Below are 22,833 nucleotides of genomic sequence, written 5' to 3'. Positions count from 1 at the left end.
TGGGCGTATTCTATCCACAGGAGGTATTGACTCCAATCCACGGGGTTATTGGAGGTGAGACAGCGGAGGGTGGATTCCAGCTGCTGGTTCATACGTTCTGTCTGGCCGTTGGATTGAGGGTGGTAACCTGAAGTGAGGGATGGTTTGCAACCGAGAGCAGAACAGAAAGCCTTCCATACCTGTGAGATGAATTGTGGACCTCTGTCCGAGAGGATTTCCTGGGGAATGCCATGAAGTCGGAAAACATGTTTAATAAGTAGCTGGGCTGTCTGGAAGGCCGTGGGAAGTTTCCTGAGGGGTACTAGATGGCAGGACTTCGAGAAACGATCAACAATGGTTAGAATGGTGGACATACCTCGGGAGACAGGGAGACCGGTGACAAAATCAATGGCAATGTGGGACCAAGGACGCGAGGGAACAGGTAGTGGTTGAAGCAGGCCTGAAGGAGGTTGGTGTGAGGCTTTGTTGCGGGCACATGTGGGGCAAGCCAACACATACTCCTTTACGTCTTTGTGGAGTGTGGGCCACCAGAAGCGCCTGGAGATGAGAGCAACTGTTCTACTCACTCCTGGATGAGCGGTGAATTTGGCGGCATGCATCCACTGGATCAGACGGGACCTGACAGAAGATGGGACATAAGAACGATTAGGCGGACCGGTACCTGGATCTGGTTCTGTGGCTAGGGCAGAGTTGATAAGATCCGTTATCTCCCAATTGACCACTCCAATGGTACATGAAGCTGGAAGGACAGGTTCAGGTGTCTCTGGGTGATCGACGGAGTAGAGACGAGAGAGAGAATCGGGCTTCACGTTCTTGGATCCGGGTCTGTAGGAAATGATAAGGTTGAAACGTGAGAAGAAGATTGACCACCTGGATTGGCGAGGATTTGCCTGCTTGGTTGACTGGATGTAAGCCAGGTTCTTGTGGTCTGTCCATACAAGAACCGGATGCTCAGCTCCCTCCAGCCAATGTCTCCATTCTTCCAACGCCAACTTAATAGCCAGGAGCTCTCGGTCACCCACGTCATAGTTCTGTTCTGCGGAAGAGAGTCTTCGAGAAAAGAAGGCACATGGGTGTATCTTCTGATCAGAGTCGAGCCTCTGGGAGAGAACCGCTCCAACCCCAGAATCAGAAGCATCCACCTCTAGGATGAACTGTTTTGTTGGGTCAGGTTGTATCAGAACGGGAGCTCTAGAAAACAAGGATTTGAGTTTCTCAAAGGCGGCTTGAGCCTCGGGAGTCCACTGAAAAGTTAGTTTAATGGAAGTCAGAGAGGTTAATGGAAGGGCGGTTTGACTGTAGTTTCTGATGAATCGATGATAGAAGTTAGCGAACCCTAAAAACCTCTGTAGCTGTTTTCGGTTTTCAGGAACTGGCCAGTCTAAAACTGCTTTGATCTTGTCTTCTGAAGGTTTTACCTGGCCGCCCTCGAGCACAAACCCCAAAAAGGTGACTGAAGGTTGATGGAATTCGCACTTCTCGGCTTTCACGAACAGTTTATTTTCCAGTAGTCTCTGTAAGACAAGACGGACATGTCTCTTGTGTTCCTGGAGGTCCTTGGAATAGATGAGAATGTCATCAATGTACACAAAAACAAACACGTTGAGGAAATCTCTGAGAACATCATTAACCAAAGCCTGAAAGCAGGCAGGAGCGTTTGTTAAACCGAAGGGCATCACCAGGTATTCGAATTGACCCAAGGGTGTCTTAAAGGCAGTTTTCCATTCATCGCCCTCTCGTATCCTAAGGAGATGATAGGCGTTTCTTAAGTCCAGTTTGGAAAACACTGTAGCACCCTGTACAGGTTCAAAAGCAGAGGCGAGAAGAGGCAGTGGGTATTTATTTTTAATTGTGATCTGATTCAAACCTCGATAATCAATACAGGGTCTCAGGGAACCATCCTTCTTGCCCACGAAGAAGAAACCGGCGCCCAATGGAGAAGAAGAAGGGCGAATTATTCCAGCAGCTAATGATTCGTTGATGTATTTTTCCATTGTTTCTCTTTCGGGTTTGGAAATGTTATACAATCTGCTGCTAGGAAGAGGTGCACCAGGTAAAAGTTCAATGGCGCAATCGTATGGTCTGTGTGGAGGTAGGGACGTCGCACTGACCTTACTGAAGACAGGGGCTAAGTAATGGTACTCAGAGGGAACTGAAGAAAGGTCAGGAGAGTCCATCTCCCCCCCACCACTAGGAGGCCCCACCATAGGGGCAGCAGAACGAAGGCAGGTTTCGTGGCACGTAGTGGACCATGATTCCAGAAGACGTTTAGTCCAATTAATGTGAGGGTTATGCTTCTCCAACCACTCGAACCCGAGGACCAGCGGGGAACATGCAGAGGGAAAAACAAAGAAAGTTATTGTCTCTCGGTGGTTACCTGACAGAAGTAGCTCGAGGGGCTGGGTTTGGTGGGTAACACGGTGGAGTCTTTTTCCGTCTATGGCGGACACACTGAGAGGCTGAGAGAGAGGAACGGTTTTAATCTGGAGTTGCTGGACGAGGTTAGAGACGATTAGGTTACGCTCACAGCCTGAGTCGATGAAAGCGGAGAAAGAGAGACTTTGGTTATCACAGAAGAGCGTGGCAGGCAGCAACAAACGAGGAGATTTTATTGTATTAATTTGGCCCGCCAGACTCCTCAGATCCTCTGGCGGGCCCCGGCTTTTGATTTTGCCGGACAGGAGGCGATGAAGTGTCCACTCTCGCCACAGTAGATACATAGCTTACTTAGGAAACGCCTCTGTCTCTCCTCTGGAGTGAGCCTAGTGTGTCCCACCTGCATAGGTTCAAAATCCCTTTCCCCCGAATGAGAGGCTTGAACGGGCAATGGTAGAGATTGGGACTTAGACCTCTGAGTGGGCATCTGCTCTGTAGAGGGAGAACAAACAGTCACATTAAGAGAGGCAGGAGAGAAATTGCTCAGCTTCTTAGAACTGTTTCTGGCTCGAATCCTATTATCAAGCCTAATGGAAAGGCGAATTAAATCTTCGAGGGAAGCTGGTTCGTCGAGGGTTGCTAGTTCATCTTTAATCTGTTCGTTTAATGCCATAAAGAAGGCTCCCTTCAAGGCGCTTTGGTTCCATCCGGAAGCTGCCGCCTTAACCCGGAAGTTTATTGAAAAATCTGCCACTGATGAATTTCCTTGTTTAAGGCTGAAAAGAGCTCTGGAATCAATAGTTTGGTCAGTTTCCTGGTTGAAAACCTGGGTAAATTCAGCAATGAAGTCAGAAAAACGGCAATTTAAACGTCCGTCCGTCGTCCGTGGCAAATCTTGCCTGAGCCCATTCCAAGGCTCTTCCTGTTAACTGAGAAAGAATGAACGTTATCTTCTTGTGATCTGTGGAAAAGCTACCAGGAGAGTTCTGAAATATCAACCGACACTGGAATAAAAATCCTTTGCAATCTTTCATGTTACCGGAGAATTTCTCAGGAAGACTAGGACGGAACTCTGATGACGTCACAGGTTGTGACCTCGGGGGAGGGACTGGACCCGGAAATGGTTGCTGAACAGACGCAGCATTAGCGCTGTTGAAGTAATTTACAAAACCTTGGATTGCTTGATTCTGTCTTTCAATGTGGGTGTTTAACTCACGTAGAGCCAGGCCATGTCCATGGATGTGGGCAGCCTGTTCCTCTAATCGACGGAGTTGGTGAACTGCTGGGCCTTGAGTTTGGCCGCAGTGTTCTGTCATGATGGGTTCTCAAATGGAGACCCAATTATGCAGAACACCACTTGACGGACACAAGGATGAAAGTTTAACACGTTTATTATGCACAACACACAGAATGTACTGAAGACAGGTTCGGGCCTGGGTTCTGGTTTCACCGGAGTCTGCGTGAGAGACAGAGCGGTTAAGGACTGCTGACTGGATTTGATTTCCAAATGAGCTCTGATTGTACCTTGAGGGTTCTTGAGGTTCTCTTTGGGGAGAGTCACTGTTGGTTCTGGAGAGGTGTTTATCAGCAGAGTCCATTTGCTGCTTCAGCGTCTCACGTCTAGCTTGAACAGACCTTAGCTTTGGTTTCCCAGCTCTGGTCCAGAGCTGCTTGGAGGTTCTCAGAGAATCTTCAGGGTTTGGCTCAGAGGGTCGGCTCGGCAGGTTAGCTCTTCCTGAGCTTTCACGGAGGAGACACGGGTTTCCTGGAAACACAGAGATAGTGGTTAGAATCCAACCTGGATTCAAAGTCATGGAGATACTCAAAGATCTAGGCTTTAGCGCTGACCAACTGGAACAACACTGCGGCATTGAGGCAAGGTCTGAAGACAGCTTATGTAGTGGATCCTCTGATGATCTTGACGAGCTGCAGCTGTGCAGGAGGCTCCCTCAGAGGATCCACGGCGGACTCTGCTGGAGAAAGATGGGATTTCTCCAGCTCCCAACAGTGTGTACTTTTCACACCACTGCTGCACAAATTCAGCGACACACAGGAGCTCTTTCAGGCTGGGCACCGTTTTATTCACAACACCTGTCCCATCAACGAGGAATTAAAATCAGAAAAACTTTAATAATCCCAGAGAGAAATGACTTTCGTTACATGACTCCATATGTAATAGAGTGACTATAGGACCAGTTTGATATAACACAATTTCATACAATATATATAATTAGGGGTTCCTGCTCCATCTTGCCTCAGTTTGGGGGTCCTTGGCCTGGAAAATGTTGAAGACCCCTGATTTAGGGTATCACAGTCCTCTAGTGGAGTGGGCAGCACAGGCTTTCTACTGTCTTTGGGAAGAAAATGGTTCATCATATAAATCAGAAACTGCTCTTTCCATTTTTTATCCTGTAAGGTTTTACTAATGATAATTGGCAACAACAGAAACCCATTTCTATCAGTGTTTAAGCCAAATAAATGACAAATGGTCATTGTTTTGAATTTCCTTTCAACCATACATCTATATCTTTAACCTAAATTGAGAAAAAGTTACAATGTCCTCAAAAAAAAAAAAAAGTTTGAAACCATGTTTTTGTGCGTTAAACCCTTTACAAGTGAGACTTTTATCCATTTCGTTCACCTTAGATTCATTCACTCATTGTGTGTCTGCAACTGGACAAAAATCCCAAAGTGACATTTTAGTTCAATGAGTTTGAAAAACTTGAACAATATCAGACAATCTCTGTGATTAAGTATTCAATTTAGACTTAAAATTCAGGAAAAAAAGGAATCAGATTAATTTAAGTAATGAAATACTAGAACCACAGCTGTTTGTAAATCTCTCAAAACTCATTTTGTGCTCATCCTACATTTATTTTCAACAGATACATTTTCGGACTATGTTGCTTTTCTTTTTGTAGTTGCAGCTAATGTGAAAGTCCCAGTTTCGCCATTAAACTTCTCTTTCTGTAAAGACTCTGTTACTCAGAACAGTTTTATATTACTGTCATGTTTCATGACTGAATCATTTTTCCCTCCCAGCAGTAGCCACTTGTTGCTGTGGTTACTAGTGACACACAAACTAAAAGGCCTCCCACAATTAATCCATGCTTCAATGTTGACGACATCACTGATTTTCTTCTATTTTATTTAGATCATTGCCAAGACAATATTTGACTGTAGTCCACCGCAATGATATATTTTGGCTCTAAATTGCTGATTTTATTTAACTGCTTTGCTTTTGTATTATTTTTCTAGGTTTTCAACATTAATTAGAAACAAGCTGAACAAAGACTCAGCATCTTAGTAGACAAAGTGCAAAGATACACACTCTAAAAAGAGAACGCACCTCCAACTTCAATTGTTTCAAATGGTTGCAAGTAATTTAATTAAATGTGCTCAACTTAATTTATTCGACTTGGCATTTTATAATCTGAATAAATTAGATGGGATTAACTTGATTCAACAACTTGTTAGCAATTGAAGCTATTTATTTAAGATGGAGGTGCCTTCACACCTAAACAGAGATGCATTTAGAGCAGCAGTGGGCAATTCCAGTTCCTGAGGGCCAGTATCCTGCAACTTTTAGATGTGACTCTGGTTCAACACACCTGAATCAAGTAATTAGATTATTGAGAGGACTGAAGGAACTGACTGCATACTGAGGAGGCAAGTCTGCCCTTTGATTCAGGTGTGTTGGACCAAGAATAGATCTAAAAGTTGCAGGATACCGGCCCTCAGGAACTGGAATTGCCCACCCCTGATTTAGAGGCTAATCTAGAAATGAGATAATCGGGATTTCTTACAATATCCACTGTGTGAGATTAGTAACACTTTTTTCCCAAAAGTGTTTCCTTTTATCTCGTGTTTTCCAGGTTTTACGATCTGACTGTAAACATGTATTGAGGAGAATTTACAATAGTGGTAATACTAGGAGGACAGGGAGGTATCTCAGCAGGATAGAGCAGAATCCTGTTGGCTTACAGTCAGGATCTTTTTCTACAGGTTATAGTTACAAGGAAACGTGTTTACAACAATAAAGGGTGAGTTTTTCTTTTCCCAGAGCTTTACTGTTTATCCTTTGTTGGTTCATTACATAAGGAGGGTATACTTATGTCAGCAGAAGAACTAACTATGTGTGTGAACATTTGTAATTTTTGATGTGGTTTGGCCGCAGTGATGTTGGGTTGTTTCAAAGGTTCCCAGGCACAGACTGAAGGGCCAAAGAGCTCAGCAGGCAGAGACATCGTTTTTTTTTCTTAAAGAGCATGGTGTGTGAGATAGGAAGGTAATAAAAGGGGCAGAAAACAAGGGTTAGAAAAAGAGTTAACTTTTCAATGATATCTAACCTTTTATTAAATCTGACTTTTGGTGCAAGCTTCTCACCAAATTGGCAAATAGATAAATAAACACTTTATTCCCATACAATTTGATAATTTCACATGCCATGTCTAAATCTTTATCTGCTTTTGGAGTTTTTTTCACCCTGACAATTGATAACTTTAACTTTTTATCTATATTATTGATACTCTTTACTGTGTCTCAAATAAATAGATGTTTCCTACAAATATTTTGCTTCCATATGTAAGGCAAGGCAAGGCAAGGCAAATTTATTTGTATAGCACAATTCAGTACAAAGACAATACAAAGCGCTTTTCGTGATTAAAATATAGGAAAATAAAACTGAATCAAAGCAAGTAGGAAAAAAAATGCAAAAAATTTAGATTTCCATTCTACTAGATTTTGTGACGCAGTCACCGTAGTGCATTATTAACCATCATCTGAAAACTATTTAGTGTTTAATGAGGTGACCTTTATCTGATATTTACATTTTTCCATTTTAAATAGAGGAGCTTAGGGGATACGTCTTTACAGTATAAAAAGGTATATTATTATCAGTATTATCATTACTATTATTATTATTTCAGCTATGAAGCCATTTTTTTTTATCATTCTGTAGTATTTAGGCCTATCTTAATCCCTTAACACCCACCTTTTTATAGCTTTTGGACAAATGTATTGCTTACCCAAAATGTCACTGACCAGTAAAATAAAATTATAAATGCCCCATGCTTGTGATGTATCTCATTTGTAAACTAAGAGATTCTAATTTATGGATATATGTGTACAGACCATGTAGGTTTTACACAACCAGAGCTGTGTGATTTCGAACATGTCCAAAAAACACTTTTTTTTTCTTAAATAAAAAAGATGCATTTTTTTGTTATGTTATATCTTTTGTATAATTCATAGTTGACCTCATTCACTCACTACACTAGTTTTTTGTGTTGTGGACAACAACTGTGTAAAATTCCAGATCTCTAGTCATAAGCACTGTGAAACTATGACCCTATTTGTATGTAAAAGATGACATACGGTAATTGTGCCAAATTTGGACCGAATGTTGCAAACTAGATTATTTGAATTTAACCATAAAAAAACATTTCTATATGTAGATTTACACAGATTTTCATTCAAGCACCTTTTTTTTTTTTTTTTTGCAATATTTCATATTTTGAAGTGTGAAAGTCCACGTAACCACAAGGTTCTCCTCTCCTCTACGTATTTATCCAGGTAAATAAACCCTATAATTTCTATAAATCGATTGATCCCATAAAAAGAAAGTGCATGATACATTTTTATTAGCTTGATAGTTTCCATTTACATGCTTGTTCGTATTCCATGCTTCTTTTGTCCCACTCTTTCCTCTAAAGAGAAAGGATGACAGGTTTTCTTCACTTCACGGCATTGCAATAAACATGCATCTGGACCTAAAACATCTGATGCAGTTTTCCCAGCCTGGAAGAAAATGTTTTGTTTTAAAGACAAAATTGTTTAGAGACCGCACAACCCAATTTATTTATCATTTAAGTCGTGATGTTTTTATGCTTGTGTATAGCAATTTTGTTGTTTTGGGAGTTGTTTGTTTTTTATTTGTGTGCAGTTTTTATTTACAGAGACCGAACTTTCATCTTATTGTTTTCAGATGTTTTGTTTAATAGTTTTGTATATTGAAACTATCTCCAATTACTGTGTTAATGTTCTTTAAAAAGAATTAGTTTGATAGTCTGTTTGTGCGTTATTATATCATTAGCATTATATTAGTTAAAGATAAATCTCTAAACAACCATATTATCTTTTATTGCAATGGTTTCTTAGACAATTTATTGTTACTTAGTAGTATACAAAATACAGCTTGTTTTTCTTTTCTATGTTTGCTTAAAATTGTATTAAGATTAAGTTATAAAACTAAGTCAAACAGATGTTATTTTCATTCTGTTACCATAGTCTTAGATGTTATTTTTTATGCTTTTATACTGTGGCTATGAGTTATGCATATCTGAAGGTAGCAGGCCGTCTGCCTAGGTTTTGTTTTCAAACAACATCTATAATTAGCTCATTTTAGAGAAGCAAAAGTTAGCCAAAAGTTACTCTCTGCTTTTGTGCCTCCTCTCAGCGGTGTGGTTCTCCAGCAACAGGCTCTAATAATTTGCAGGCTTCTATAAGCTTCCAACTCTATTCAAGTTTAATTTGACTGCAGATCAATCATCCGTGTATCTTGCTGAGTTAAGTCAACCTTATGCAACACATCAAACACCGAAGAGGACACGGAGGGAATGGTATCAAACCCAGCACTGCAGGGAGCCAGCAGACATTGAAAAACTCCCTCAAATGCGTCCCATATTTCTGTCTGCCTGACAAATTTCATATGCTCCGACTTCGCCAAAAGGTAGAGTAAAATGATGATAGGAGAAGAAAATAGAGAAGATAAAATGACGAGTGTGACTCAGAGACAAAGTTAAAAGCGAGATGGAAAAATATATCTGTTTAACAAAGTGGGTGGATGGGCAGCATATGAAAACATGTGTGGGAGGATAACAGAGTTCCTTCCGTTGGTGAAGTAACATTTTAGTGAGATAATTAGCTATTGATACTTATCCTGGTTTTGTTAAGGTTTATTTTTAGGAAAAAAAAGCTTCCTGCCTCCTTCAGATCGTCAGCAGCTTGCCAAACGCATCAGACTCTGAAATATTTCATATTCTCTCACGCTGCATCCTAGTTTATTAGGATGCATCGTATTTGATGGACCGAATTGTTGAGTAAAAGTAAAATCTGAACAAAGTATTTCCAATGAAAATTCGAACTTTCAACCCCTTTTTTCCGATAAACTTAAATAAAATCCAGTCCAATCCATTGTTTCAGAATTATCAAACAAATTAAATTTGTCCGTAACTTAAATAGTAAAAATCAAACCTTCTCATAAGGCCTCAGGGGATAGAGTATGGCAAGCCGTTTTAACATAAATTCTGTTGTACCGCCTTTACAATCAAGATATCTGAAATTGTTTTATGACTAGACGTTTTAGCGATTAAAGATATCTCTAATCATATTTTGACTTGTCAAAATACCTATTCGGGATATCTCTAATTACATTCTGACTAGTTGAAATGACGTCAGATTTACCATTAACTTGTATGGAGACGACAATTTAAGATATCCAGAATGAATTACTGACTATCTGAAAGACACATTTCAGATATCTACGATTAAATTACGACTAGTCAGAAAGTAATTTCAAGATATCTCGATTTTAGTTTTGACTAGTCATAATTCTAATTAAAATATCTCAAATGCCACCATAATTCATATCTTAAATGTATTTTAGATTAGGAGATATGCAGTTTTGACTAGTGAAAACTCAATAATAGATATCTTAAAGCAAATAATGACTAGAAAAAACTAATTTAAAGATATCTTTAATTGTTATTTAGACTTTTCGAAAATTCCTTTTAAGATATCTCTAAATGAATTAAAGATATATTTAATTATTCAGCCTTTCCATTAAAGATCTTAATTTGACATTCTGACTAGTCAAAATGTGGAATGATCTTTTTAATGGGCTTCCAGGAGGATCATTCCTAAAAGATTCCTTACTGTCAGTTTAATCCAAAGGAGGAAAAGTTAAATCAGTGTGTGACGCTTTAAATGACAAATCTGGTGTTGTAATTTCATATATCTTGAAAGGAATTTTGACCAGGCAAAATGTAATTTAGGATATCTTGAATTATTTTTCTTCCTAATCAGAATGTAAATACAGATATCTTAAATTACCATTCCGGATAGTCAAAATGTGGTTTTGTCTAGTCAAAATGTATTTTAAGATATCTGGAACCTAATTATGGATGGTCAGACGAAACTGAATTTTTGTTAAAAAAGCTTGCCATAGTAGAGAACATTAGAACAAACGGCATCATGAAAATTAAGGGACACAGCAGACAGGTCCAGGAGAAAGTTCGGGAGAAAGCAGAAACCACAATGCAACCCCAATTGATGGTGGGGGCATCATCATGCTCACTGAAGGATTTTCTTTAGGACATACAGGGAAGTAGGGGAGGGGGTATCTTTTTCCATCCATTTCACAATGATGGATAATTTAGGTTGTACCGTTTCATAAAATCTTAATTAAATGCTTTTAAGTTGATGTTTATAACATAAGAAATTGAGTGAAACTACAAAGGTCATAACTATGTTTGCAGGGAACAGTATGTTGATATTATATAAACAATATTTTTCTGTTTTTACATGCATTATATTATGTTTGTTGTGATTTTAGTGCTTTATTTTGGACTATTCTATAATGATAGGTGCACCAAAGTGAGAAGAAAAAAAGGTGCATCAGATGTTACAGAATGCCTGCTGTGTTACTGCTTCTCATCAAGAACTCTTTACAGCTACCAACAGATTACTTTTTTGGCAATTTGGATAATGTCAGTTTATAAAAACGAAGTTAATTTCTTGTTAGTGTTTAGAAATATCAGTATGTTTTACTGCTGTGGAACGAGTCCCATGGAAATAAAGGCAACCCCTGTCTTGAAAGGAGACATACAGGCAGACAGGGGTTTGGATAGAGATGGCGAGTGGAAAACAAAGTTTTCTTTGAGCCGGTTTTAATTAGCAATGTTCATAGCTTGGCTGCCTCCCTTTATGATTGGAGCACTGAAAGCTTTTTTGTAGACCTAATGAAACACATTAAGCGGTATGTCCATGAGGTAAACTCAGCTAATATTTGTTTGTGTTGCTGGTACGTTGGTTTCTTCAGTGTGTGTCTCTGTTATATTGATGGGTGTAATAGGAGACATGAAGTGAAGCTCCCCTTTTGTTATGCATTCTTTACGAAATAGTTGTTTCAAATAGGCAGCCCCTGGCCATAACCGCTAAAACATGGCTGGATTATTGCCTGTCATGTTCACTATTTATAACATTCCCTGTTCCCTAGTCATTTGAACTGAGACAAGTGGTTAAAGGCCCTTTTAGACTAATCAGAATGTTGTATACAGCTGGAATGTGATCCTTTATAGAAAATATCTCACTTTGTTTGTCCTGAAAACCAGATTACTTTCCCAAAATCTATCGGAACATATACACTAAATTCCCAAAGGATTTTTTATAGTTACATTTTCAACCATATTTGATTTCTCACATCAAACTAAAACATTGCTGTGTTTTAGTTATATGAATTGTGTTACAAACGTATCCATGGGTTTATTTTTTTCTAAGGCGTCCACATTATAACCACAGCACACACTTTTATTAGAATTTTATGTGAGCAACTACCATGAAGTAGAACAGAGTTCTCAATTGGCAGAAAACCCGGTTTTCAAATTTTTGCAAATGTAAATGTTAAAAATGAGTATCTATTGATGATGGGACTAAATGACAATCTCTTCAACTGGAGGGTCGCTGGTTCAAACCCCAACTCCATCCGTTTCGGTCTTTGTGTCCTTAGGCTCAACATGGCCTCTGTAGGACTGCCTTATTTGTGTCAGTGTGTCCCAAAGCGTCCGTGGTTATAATGTAGCTTGCATCCATCAATGGCTGAATGACTTAATGTAGTTTTTAAGCACTTTGTGTCATGATTTTATCAAGTGCTCTGACTCACATGCAGTAAACCAACACAGAGAGACCAAGGAAAAGTTTAACAGGTTTATTGAGACGGATGTGATGAGTCCAGTGTAGCTCTGAACACTGTTCAACCAGAACTGGAAAGTGAGGGGAAGACACTGCAGTTAGTTCAGGCTCAGTGGGAAATTTGATTCTTGAACTTGAAGAGGTGAAAAAGGTTGCAGACTCACGTTTCCAGAAAATGGTTGTCTCTTATTGACTCCAGTCGGTGTGGGATGTTCCAGTGTTTGTCTTTTTCGATGGAGGGCGGACAGGGTTTACCCAGAATGCGGTTGTTCGTTGGAGAACGGAGAAACTGACTTCCACTTAGATTTCCTGCGGTACTTGAACGGGTTGTTGTGGAGATGGATTCCCTGCTCAGAGAGAAGCCCCAAACGATCCTTGGGGAAAATGGTGACCAGAACCACAAACTTGAATCCTCAGCTCAGCTTGATTCTCAGAAGATTCTTCCAGGGGAGAGAAGGTCCGAAACATCCAGTTGCTGGATGACTTCCTGCCGAGAGGCAAAGACAAAACAGCGAGGTTAAAACTCAGGTTGACAAAACTCAGTTTGACTTAGCAAAACTCATTGGCTAGAGTACCCAAAACTGGCAAACACTCTGGTTTGAGGTAGTGGCAGTCAGCAGCCTAAGAGCACTTCATTAATGAGGAAACCTTCCGCTGGTGTGAAACCAGGCGCCGCCTGATGGAGGAAGGAAGACAATTACAAGACAAGCCACACAGACTGGAATCCTAACACTTTGGAGTCCTTGACTTAGAAAAAGTTCTGGCCATTTACCATTTAAATTGTTTTACACAACCTATTATGCAAAAGCAGCATAAGTAGGCAAATAAAATTAATTCATGGATAAGAACACTAGTCGATTAAGACTGTTATAAAGTACAATTTTCTCTTGAATAAGCTTTTAAATGCTGGCAAACCATTTGCTAAACAGCTACAGTGTGTTGCATAGTTGTTTTTTGTTTGTTAATGTTGTCACATCACAACTACCAGCTTCAATGTATTTAAGTGTTGTTTTAAAAAAAAGACCATCACTAAAAGATTACATTGCCTCACAAATTCCTCTATAAATAGATGCCTGAAAATTGTGAGAAGCGTTTTTTATTCAGCAAGCAATAAGTCAGCTTCTTAATAAAACCCAATGCATCCAATTGCCTGCAAAAGTCAAAGACAAAATTGCATGTAAAATTGCACTGGCAGAAAACCATACAAATGATACTTAAAAACACTGGTTGAAGCATCATGGTTTGGAGCTGCCATTCTTTAGAAGGTCGGAGTCGGGTGGAAAAATGCTAGTGTAGAAAGAAAATATTTTAAAAAGCTGCAAATTATGTCAGACTTAAGCAGAGCTGGCCCCAAACAAGCTAATCAAGTTGAATCAACTTGACATAAAGTCCAGCAAAGCATGATGCTAAAAATAAAATGGTTTAAATTAAAAGGAAATGTAAACATTTTAACCTTTTTAAATAAGAACAAATGCCTGAAAACTATTCAGTCACAGTTTTGTATCACACAATTTTGACTGGTGGAATATATTGCTTTTGACTCAAAAGATCAAATTGAACTTGATGCTTTTCCCTCCTGTTGCTATTCTATTAGGAAAAATCACATTTTAAATAACCAATATCTTGAATTGTGATCAACATCAGGAAAGTTAAAGTGAATCCAGCTTTGCTGGGAGAGTACTTTACCAGGACATCCTGCGAGGGCTTCCAAGAAGATTTCGTCATCATGGTGTATGTGATGTTATCAGGGACAGCTGCATGGGGTCGATCCAGGCCTGAGACTCTCATGGAGCCAAGCGCCAGCCAGTTGCCACCAAACCCACCTGCTTCACATGTGCACTTTTTCATCTAAACCCCTCAAAGGAATTCCCTTGGACTTTTTCTGTGTCAACTGGCCCTCTGTGGCTTTTGATGTCATGATCCTTTGTGTGTCTAAGCTTTACTGTGCTTATCCTTTAGTCCTATGCTCATGTTGTGTCATCTGTTTGTTCCAAAAATCTGTTTGAACTTATATAAAGGAATCTTATTGTAGGTACTGGTCAGAGATTTAACCCGTTAGACGCATATAAACGAAACCATCCATTAACAACAAATGGTGACCCCAACCAATCAGTTCAGAAGCTCTTGTTTTACTTATTATAAGACTTTTCAAACAGGGCTACTGTTTATATATATTAGAATGTATGCCAGTAGCTTGCAGTTGTGATCATGTAGAGAAAATGCATTGAAGTGGATGGCAAAGCTGCGCAATAACCTAAAGCTTTAAATTAGGAGCCCATCATGAATCTGCCAAAAATCCCTCAATGCCTTTTAGATGATTCACACAGGAAAATATGCCTTTGCCTTAATTCTGTGATGTTGGCACTGGAACAGGAAAGATGGTGCATAGGATGCTTATGTTGTATACCAGCCTTAAATGGAAGTGGACTATTCTGCTTTATGCATATGTCAGGCTTATCTATTTAAGAAATAGTTTCCGGTTATTTTTACCTAGGTGGAAAAAGATAAAGAAATGCTATCGTAACATGAATGAAAATGACTTTATAACCACACAGACGTTAAAAATCTTTGAAATTTGTAACCTGTAAACTGCTTCAAAAGAAAAATAAATCATTTATGACAGTAGAGCACCATATGTCTGCTTTTAAAATCAACTATCCACTAGAGAAAGCCAGGGTCAAGCTAGTGCTCCATTTGATTGGGAGAGGGAAACACACTGATGTAACATCAGACCACCGCTGTAGTCAAACATTCTCTCATTAATTTGGCTCAGACTCTTAGAAAAATTAGGTTTTGATCATCTATGAAGGAAAACACAATGAAGTGACAGTTGGCAGGCACAAATTGCTCATCCCTGGACATCATCAGGTATGTTATGTGGACTCAGGGTAGATTGAAAGCAAAAATCATATTAAAACAACATGTTTTCTTTCCTGAGGGACTGAAAGTTTTCACACAACCAACAGCTTCAGTGGTCTGGCTGCTGATGCTCCTCAGACATGTGTGGTTCCTCCACTTGAAGCTCTGTCTCTTTGCACATACTTAGAAAATGTGTCTTTTTGTCAAGAAAACAATCTGTCAGGTTTAAACATCTACTATTGGAATTTAGTTTGTGGGGTTTAAAAAATTATCCCAGCTCAGCGCAGTCTTAAAGACTGTTCTATTCAGCAGGATGTTGTCAGATGTTCTCCATCCAAGCAGTTTCCCTAAAAGCAGACTATTAAATATTAAACATAGATTTAATATCCATATTAATAAGCTGACTCTTTTCAATCAGTGGACCACTTCTCCTCCATGTTATTCAATTACATCTCTACTCAATAACCACAGTAACCATGAGCTGTTGTGTACAGTATCATTACTCATTTTATTGAGCATTCCACACTTTTCTTTTCCCATAGCAGATAGTTTAATGTTGAGATGGAGGCATTTTAAAAAAGAATAATAAAAATATATATATATATATATATCTTTTTAAGGTCTTTCTTTTAAAAAATGTCTTTAAAAAAAGTTGGATTTTTTTTAAATAACAGACTCTGCTGGTTGGTTGAATTCCTCTTTATAAGCCTGGCTCTTGGACAGAAAATAATAATTCATCTTGATTAATCTCCAGTGTAACTGAAGCAATATTGCTGAGCCTCATCAAATGTGTTCCAGGCAAGAAGAGACTAAAAAATTACATTTCCTGTTTAATTTGGAGGGAAAAAAGTTGCACTGGGACATCCTTAGCCGAACAGAAGAGATTAAAATGTTTTTTCATTTTTTTTTCTTCGAGGAAGTCTTGGAGAACGTCAGACAGAAAGTATGAAGCTGTCGCCTGAAACATGATGGTTCCTCAGAGATTTGGAGCTCTGGCAATTACATGTTCTTTGAAAAGGGTTGTTTATACAATATTAATAATTTTGTTTATACTTGTAAAAGCATGTGTGTGAAAAGGACGCGACTTGGTGTTCTTCCTGCTAACATTTTAACAATTTAAAGTATACTGCGAGAGGGACTGTTGAGCATTCAGCCCTATTGATTCCATCTAAAAATCTCATCTCACTCCATCATAGACTCTGATCTGTGGTTATGCATAGAAAAGTGGGAAGGTGGTTTGTGTCTCTGAAAAATGTCTAAGTTGACTGGACTTATTATTTGAATTATTTAATCTTGTCGTTCCTCTCATGATCCAGGCCTACGTTTGTTTGTTATCAAAACTTGAACACTTACAATTACCGGTATGCCAGGTTTTGCTGAAAAGAAGAGGACCCGCAGCATCACACATTCTATACCGTACTTAACAGAGAGCATAAGCTACTTCTTTCAGTATTTCATGCTTTTTTCGGCTTATCTTTTGCCGACCAAAAGGCTCAGTTTTAGTCTTAACTAACTCGGGTAGATGGTTCCTCTTAAAATCCTGAAGAATTTTCGAGTTTTACATTTGTGATGGTTGGACAGAAAAAAAGGTTTCTTCCTGGCATTCGTCCCAAATAATCCTAGAGTACTTGATAAATTATTCTTTTTACCTCCCTTGCTGTCCCGCATACTGCATGGTGGCTAGATTGAAACAGATCCTCGTCCTGTTTTACAAAATAAGATTATTGCTTTGACTGAGCCTATGGGCAGGTTTGAACATTTATGACATATAAAACACTTATGTTGTCCTTCCATTTTATAAAATGAAAATAATAATTGGGCTAGGTGTCCTATTTATTAGGGTTACAAATATGTTATCAATGCAAGATTGATGTTTAAAATTCTGTGATGGATTATACTAATGTTCTTGATGACAACATTGAAAACTTTAATACTTTATTCAGCTTGTTGCATGGAGTTTTATTGCAACTGATCCCATATTACCAAGGTGGTAAAGGTCACAGATCTTTAAGATGTTAGATAAGAAGAGAATTTATAAAAAAAAAAAAAAAAATCTGCAAAATGTAAAACAAATAGCTATTTTTGCATTTATTTTTTTTCATATGTAATATTCTTTTCATACAGGAAGATAATAAATCTGGGATTTATAGTTAAAAGTGCATTTCAGGTAAGAAATGTATTATGCATTTGCGTTTCAAAAAATGAAGCTCCTTTTCTTCACATGCCTTTATCAGAGGTGTTAATAAGTACCATACAGCTTAGAGGATGAATCCACTGCTTATCCATCTCGATTTTTGATTGAAAATTCATATGTTTATTTTCTGCAACACAAATATTTCCATAAATGATCATTTGCTTTTATAGAATGTGTCTAAAAGTAGATTGATTTAGGAGGTTACTTTTCTGACAAAACCCATTGTTTCTCGCTTTTTTTATCTTATTTTATTTTATAAATCAGTCTGTTAGGTCTTAATGTCATGTTTTCTTATTGCTCTGTTCAGGTCAGAGTCTGGGATCTCCAAATTTACTCATCGTCTCTCCCTGAAAGAGCGAGCAGCAAAAGCAGAGAAGACTTCCTCAGACAGACCATCGTCTTACAGAAGAAGATCTCTGAGTGTCGACTGGTAAGGAATAAATAGGACATCTTGGAGTGTCTTTATATTTTCTAACAGAAAAGTTAAACAGCGGATACTGTTGCTCATTTACAGCTCCATATAATAGAAAAGTTAATTTAGAGTTTTTTTTATTTAAATTTTTTGAATGTTTAATTCTGGCCATTATGACCGGTTAAGCCCAAAAATGTAATTCCTCCAAAAATTTTAATACAATAACGTCCTTTGTAGTATGCACTGTCTACACCAATCTCGCCTCCATCTGCATGAATCATTGCATCAATGCAATGTGCTCTGTCTTGGCCAATCAGTATGATGTTGATACCGTGGTGATAAAAGCAGATATTGGTGTCTGGGATAGTGTGGAACAGTACTAAGTACTCCTGGAAGATAAATCAGCATCTCTATAAAGCTTTTCAACAGAACAGGAAGTGCTAGTGATAGATAGCTTCACCGGATTCAGACTTCATGGATCAACAGCAGGAGATCACATGGCACCTCAATTCATTACTGACTGTCGACCTTCATACTAAACCGCAAGCAACTTAGATTATGTGTGTCTTAACTCTTCCTCCAGGCATTGGGATGCTGGGTTAATCTGTGATCTTTTATTTTCTTTTATAATTAAATTAATTTATTCATTTATTTAATTTGATTCTATTCTAATCTATTAAAACTGGACCATATTGTTGAAAATGAAATGAAACAAAGTAATTAGCTATTGCTTGAACTCATATTCAGCACGTGTTCAGGACTTCAGGTTTTCCAAACTGTAAAAGGATGAGAGGATTTGTTTCCAATTTAAATTATAGCAGTGGATATCAAGGCCATAACACTCATTAGGAGAAACTGGTTCCAAGTTGAACTTGAGACTTGTTGTGATGCGTCTGTTTATGAGATCATGGCTCTGGTTGATGCTTAATGCTGCCCAGTGTTTTTGGGTCATGGGCAGGGAATGTGCAGAGTGATGATAGAGTCCCTTTCTGCCTCAGCATCTTGGTGTTGTTGAGGAGCGCCAAGTTGCTCTGGCGGCGCCAGCTCATCTTGCTCTTGTAAAGTTCCCGTCGTCAGGCAGCCGATGAAAGGAGTTTGAAAGCTTTCCATTGCAAGGCTGCCTCCCAATCACCACCCACGGGAATCCTTCTTGCTCCCCCCTTTTGTTGCTGGGCCTCCGCTCGTTTATCTCCCCATTCATCCTGCTGTTCGTCCATCTGGCATCCTCCACGAACTTCCTGCTATGTATTCTTGGCTTTTCTTTTATTCTTCTCTTATTATTGGGAACATAAGTCTTGGTTTAGAGGAATCTGATGCTTCATTTGCACATGATTTTTCAAGTCACACTGTATGATTTCTTTTCTTAACAGCACTGTAAGGGACTACAGTAGCTGTTCAGTGGAGTTACTTTGCGGTTTATGGAGCCACAGGTGGGGGACTCTCTGGGGCTCAGTCAACCTATGTAAGGGTCTGCTGTTAGGTCTTACAAGATCATTTGTTGAACTTATGAGACAAACTGTGTGGTCTCACCGTGACACTGTGATGTGTGGTACAGCAGCAGAAATGTAGTGCAAAGCTGAGGTGTGAGCCTGCAGTGTGAGGTCCTTTACTATAACAGCTCCATGTTTTCCTCCCGTGCCGCAGGAGAGGGGACCTGGCCTTTAAAGTCCGGGCCCTGATTGATGTGGTCTGGTTTTAATGGAACACTGTGGGTAGATTGGACATGCTTGTTTAAAGAAAAGGATAAGGGAATGTTCAGATACAGCTGGTTTCCAACTTTCTCCTCGTGCCGAGACACTGTTACAGGAGCATGACTCTTTCTGTGTGACGCAGCGAAAAAAGGAGATCTCAGCACGAAAGAGTTGAGGTTAATGTTTGAGTCACTCTCCTTGAAGGTGAAAGGAGGCTGGTCCAATTCTTCAGCAGAACAGAGAGTCTCCTCTGGAATTCAGTCATCGCGCAGTCATAGAGAAAACATGTGTGCATTCAATACATCTATTAAAACAGTCTTACAGAGTTTAATAATCAGAATTCTTACACTGTTTTAGCTCCCTGCTGTTTAATCTGTTTAATTGTCAATAAACTTTTCATCATATAAAAATATCAAAGAATTGTCAAAGCTATATTATTTCTATTCTGTGTTACCAAGTAAAGATTAAGATGCTCTACAGTTGGAAGCCAGATTTTTTTTTTTCTTTATTCTCACTAGAAAGCCTATAATGTTGTAGGCTTTCTAACCCAAAATTTTTCTTGGTCAAGTTTATATTTCCAATGCTGATTGCGTTAAATGGAAGTGACAGAGCTATAATGCTGGTCAAAGTTTACACACATTGGCATCTTATTGATTTTGAGGAACTGCACAGTGAAAAATTGGTAGCACTGTTGCCTTGTGGCCATTAAGTTGAGGGTTAAAACCGTGTTTGCCGTTTGCATGTTCTATCAGTGCATGTGTGGGTTCTCTCCAACCTCTCCCTAACCTTTCCTTCAGGTGTTTGTTTGAATGGCTGTTGGTTCGAAGTCTCTTTGTTGCCCTGTGATGGTTAGACAACATGTCCAGGGTGTTCCCTGTCTCTTGCCCTTTACGTGGACGAGTTTATTTTGTGTTGTCCTTGATCCTCATTTTAGACGTTGCAGGAGTATGCACATATACATGTTGAATGGAGTAAAATTGACTGTGCTGGAGGTAAAACTGATGCTTAGTGTGACATCCTCCATCATACTTGACAGCTGTTGCAATATTTTTCTAATCACCTCAACTCTTCTCAAAAATATTTTATGATGTCCAAATACTTGAATGTTTGTCTCATCTTACCATCAAGCTGTTGTCCAACATGCTTTTGCTTGCATTGAAAATACCAACCAACCTCTGCTCTACAAATGTATATCTATATCCACCTCTCTCTGTCTATGTCTGTTGTGATTTTTTAAGACTTTTAAGAGTTTGGATGGGTGGGAGTGGTAAAAACCACCACCAAAGCTTACTTGATTATTGTTGCTAATTACATTTATTGCCTTATATTTAATCTCAAACTGTTGTCCTAAACGTGACAGTTGATTCACTGTAATTTAGCTTCCACTGTCAGTTCAATGCAGGGCTACTCAGTGGGGCAGTGGGTAGCACTGCTGCCTTGCAGCAAGAAGGTCCGATTCCCAGCCTGGGGTGTCTCTGCTTGGAGTTTGCATGTTCTCCCTGTGAATAAGTGGGTTCTCTGCTGGTTTCTCCAAATTCTGCTTAGGTGTGAGTGTTTGTTTGTTTGTCCTGTTTCTCTCTGTGTTGACCTGCAATAGACTGGGAACCTGTCCAGGGTGTACCATGCCTCTCGCCCGTTGCTGGAGATAGGCACCAGCAGCCCTTGCGACCACAGTTGGGATAAAGCATGACGGAAAATAGATGGTTCAATGTAGCTCATTTGGGATGTTTCTCCTATGTCATTGAGTCTACTGGTTATTGGCTTCACCTTAAAATGGCAGACATGCGTTTGGTTTTACTTTTGAAAGCTGAAAAAAGCTGTCAGCATCCCGGGGTTAACCAGACTCCCAGAGACGGAACCAGTATGGGGAATACCCACACCTCCTCCAGAGGGAACGTCTATATGACGGACTCTTTCACCGGTACTTCCACCTATACCCAGGTAGGGTCTCTGCTGTTTCACATTTGGGGATGAATCACCTGTACAACATAGTGAAGGTGAGCATGTTATGGAGCTCAGACAGGAGTAACAGGAAATCAGTGCAAGAGAGAACCAGAACTGGGAAGAGACTTCCAACCGTTTCCCACTCTGCAACTAAGGAACCAAAGTGGGAGATCGGAAGTGCTGCAAAGACTTCATTTTAGGTTCACTGGCTCTGTTTTTAACACAGATAACTATCCATCCATCAATTTTCTCTTGCTTAGTACTCGTCTGGTTTGTGGTGAGGCCGCTGCCTAACTCCGGCATTCTATGGGTGAGAGGCGGGGTACACCCTGGACATGTCACCAGTCTGTCGCAAGGCAACACAGAGACACACAGAGACACAACCATGCACACACACACTCCTACGTAAGGACACTTTAAAGAAGCCAATTGACCTAACAGTCATGTTTTTGGACTGTGGGAGGAAGCCGGAGTACCCAGAGAGTAAGATACAAAGCACGATACATAACTCTTGAGTAAGACCCAAGGCCACAAATCGCACCCAGACCTTTCTCGCTGCAAGGCAACAGCACTACCCACTGCTCCACCATGCAGCCCTACCAAGATAACTTAAAAATAAATATTTATTTATTGATATTATTGTAATGAAAATTAACTGAAACCTTTTACTACGCATCAAAATAGTTCATACTTTTTAATAACAAAAACACGGTATTCATGCTGAGGAAGCACTTTGCCATACTGCTCTGGTGTTCAGCCAGAATCCCTTTATGAGTAAAAATGGAGAATGTAAGAGTTTTCAGTCCCCAATCAGCAACTATTTCACTACATTGTGTACAGAAAGCATTGGAGCACTGTAATCCTCTCTGTTCCCTGAGGCCCTCTGCTCTGCCTGGTGCCAAACTGTCTTCAAGGATAACACCATGCTGACAGCCCTCCGAGGATGACGTCTTAACTTTGAAGTCGGGACAGAGACCAACCCTCAGTCATTGCATTAACACAGGCGCACGCTCACAAAATGGCAGAAACTCGAGCCTGCATGTCTGATTTTCTTCTTAATATTCACACTCACTCATATAAATGAGCAGACACACATTGTAATACTTAACACTGTGTTGGATTGGGTGTGTAGTGTTAATCCTTATGAACTGTGCACAAAGAATTATAAAAAGAACAGAGAGAAATCACTAATTTCTTACTGGAAAAAGACTGGCAATGCCCAGAGGGCTTGGGTGTAAAGTGGTTTTGGACAGTCTGCCACTTGCCTCATTTGGTTCTAATTTAATTTAATATTACCCACTCTTTTATTCTCTCCTTTGATTTTGCTCTTTTTTCTGCTGCAGAGAGCCCTCAGTTCAAACAGAAAGGACAAATTAGAAGCTTATAAA

General features: G+C 39.4%; 1 protein-coding gene across 3 annotated transcripts in view; it reads left to right on the top strand.

Moving 5' to 3' along the window:
- Nucleotides 1–22,833, top strand: part of LOC119793810 (ankyrin repeat and fibronectin type-III domain-containing protein 1) — a 233,314-nt gene that overhangs the window by 156,530 nt on the left and 53,951 nt on the right. For all 3 annotated transcript variants that reach the window (XM_038301085.1, XM_038301084.1, XM_038301083.1), the window contains one exon: nucleotides 17,706–17,828. In XM_038301085.1, the coding sequence (XP_038157013.1) occupies nucleotides 17,706–17,828 (123 nt within the window). The remainder of the gene's footprint in view (nucleotides 1–17,705; nucleotides 17,829–22,833) is intronic.

Source organism: Cyprinodon tularosa, unplaced genomic scaffold, assembly GCF_016077235.1.
Source record: "Cyprinodon tularosa strain WSP-4 unplaced genomic scaffold, ASM1607723v1 ctg46, whole genome shotgun sequence".
Taxonomy (NCBI): Eukaryota; Metazoa; Chordata; class Actinopteri; order Cyprinodontiformes; family Cyprinodontidae; genus Cyprinodon; species Cyprinodon tularosa.
This window is presented reverse-complemented; position numbering and strand designations above follow the sequence as displayed.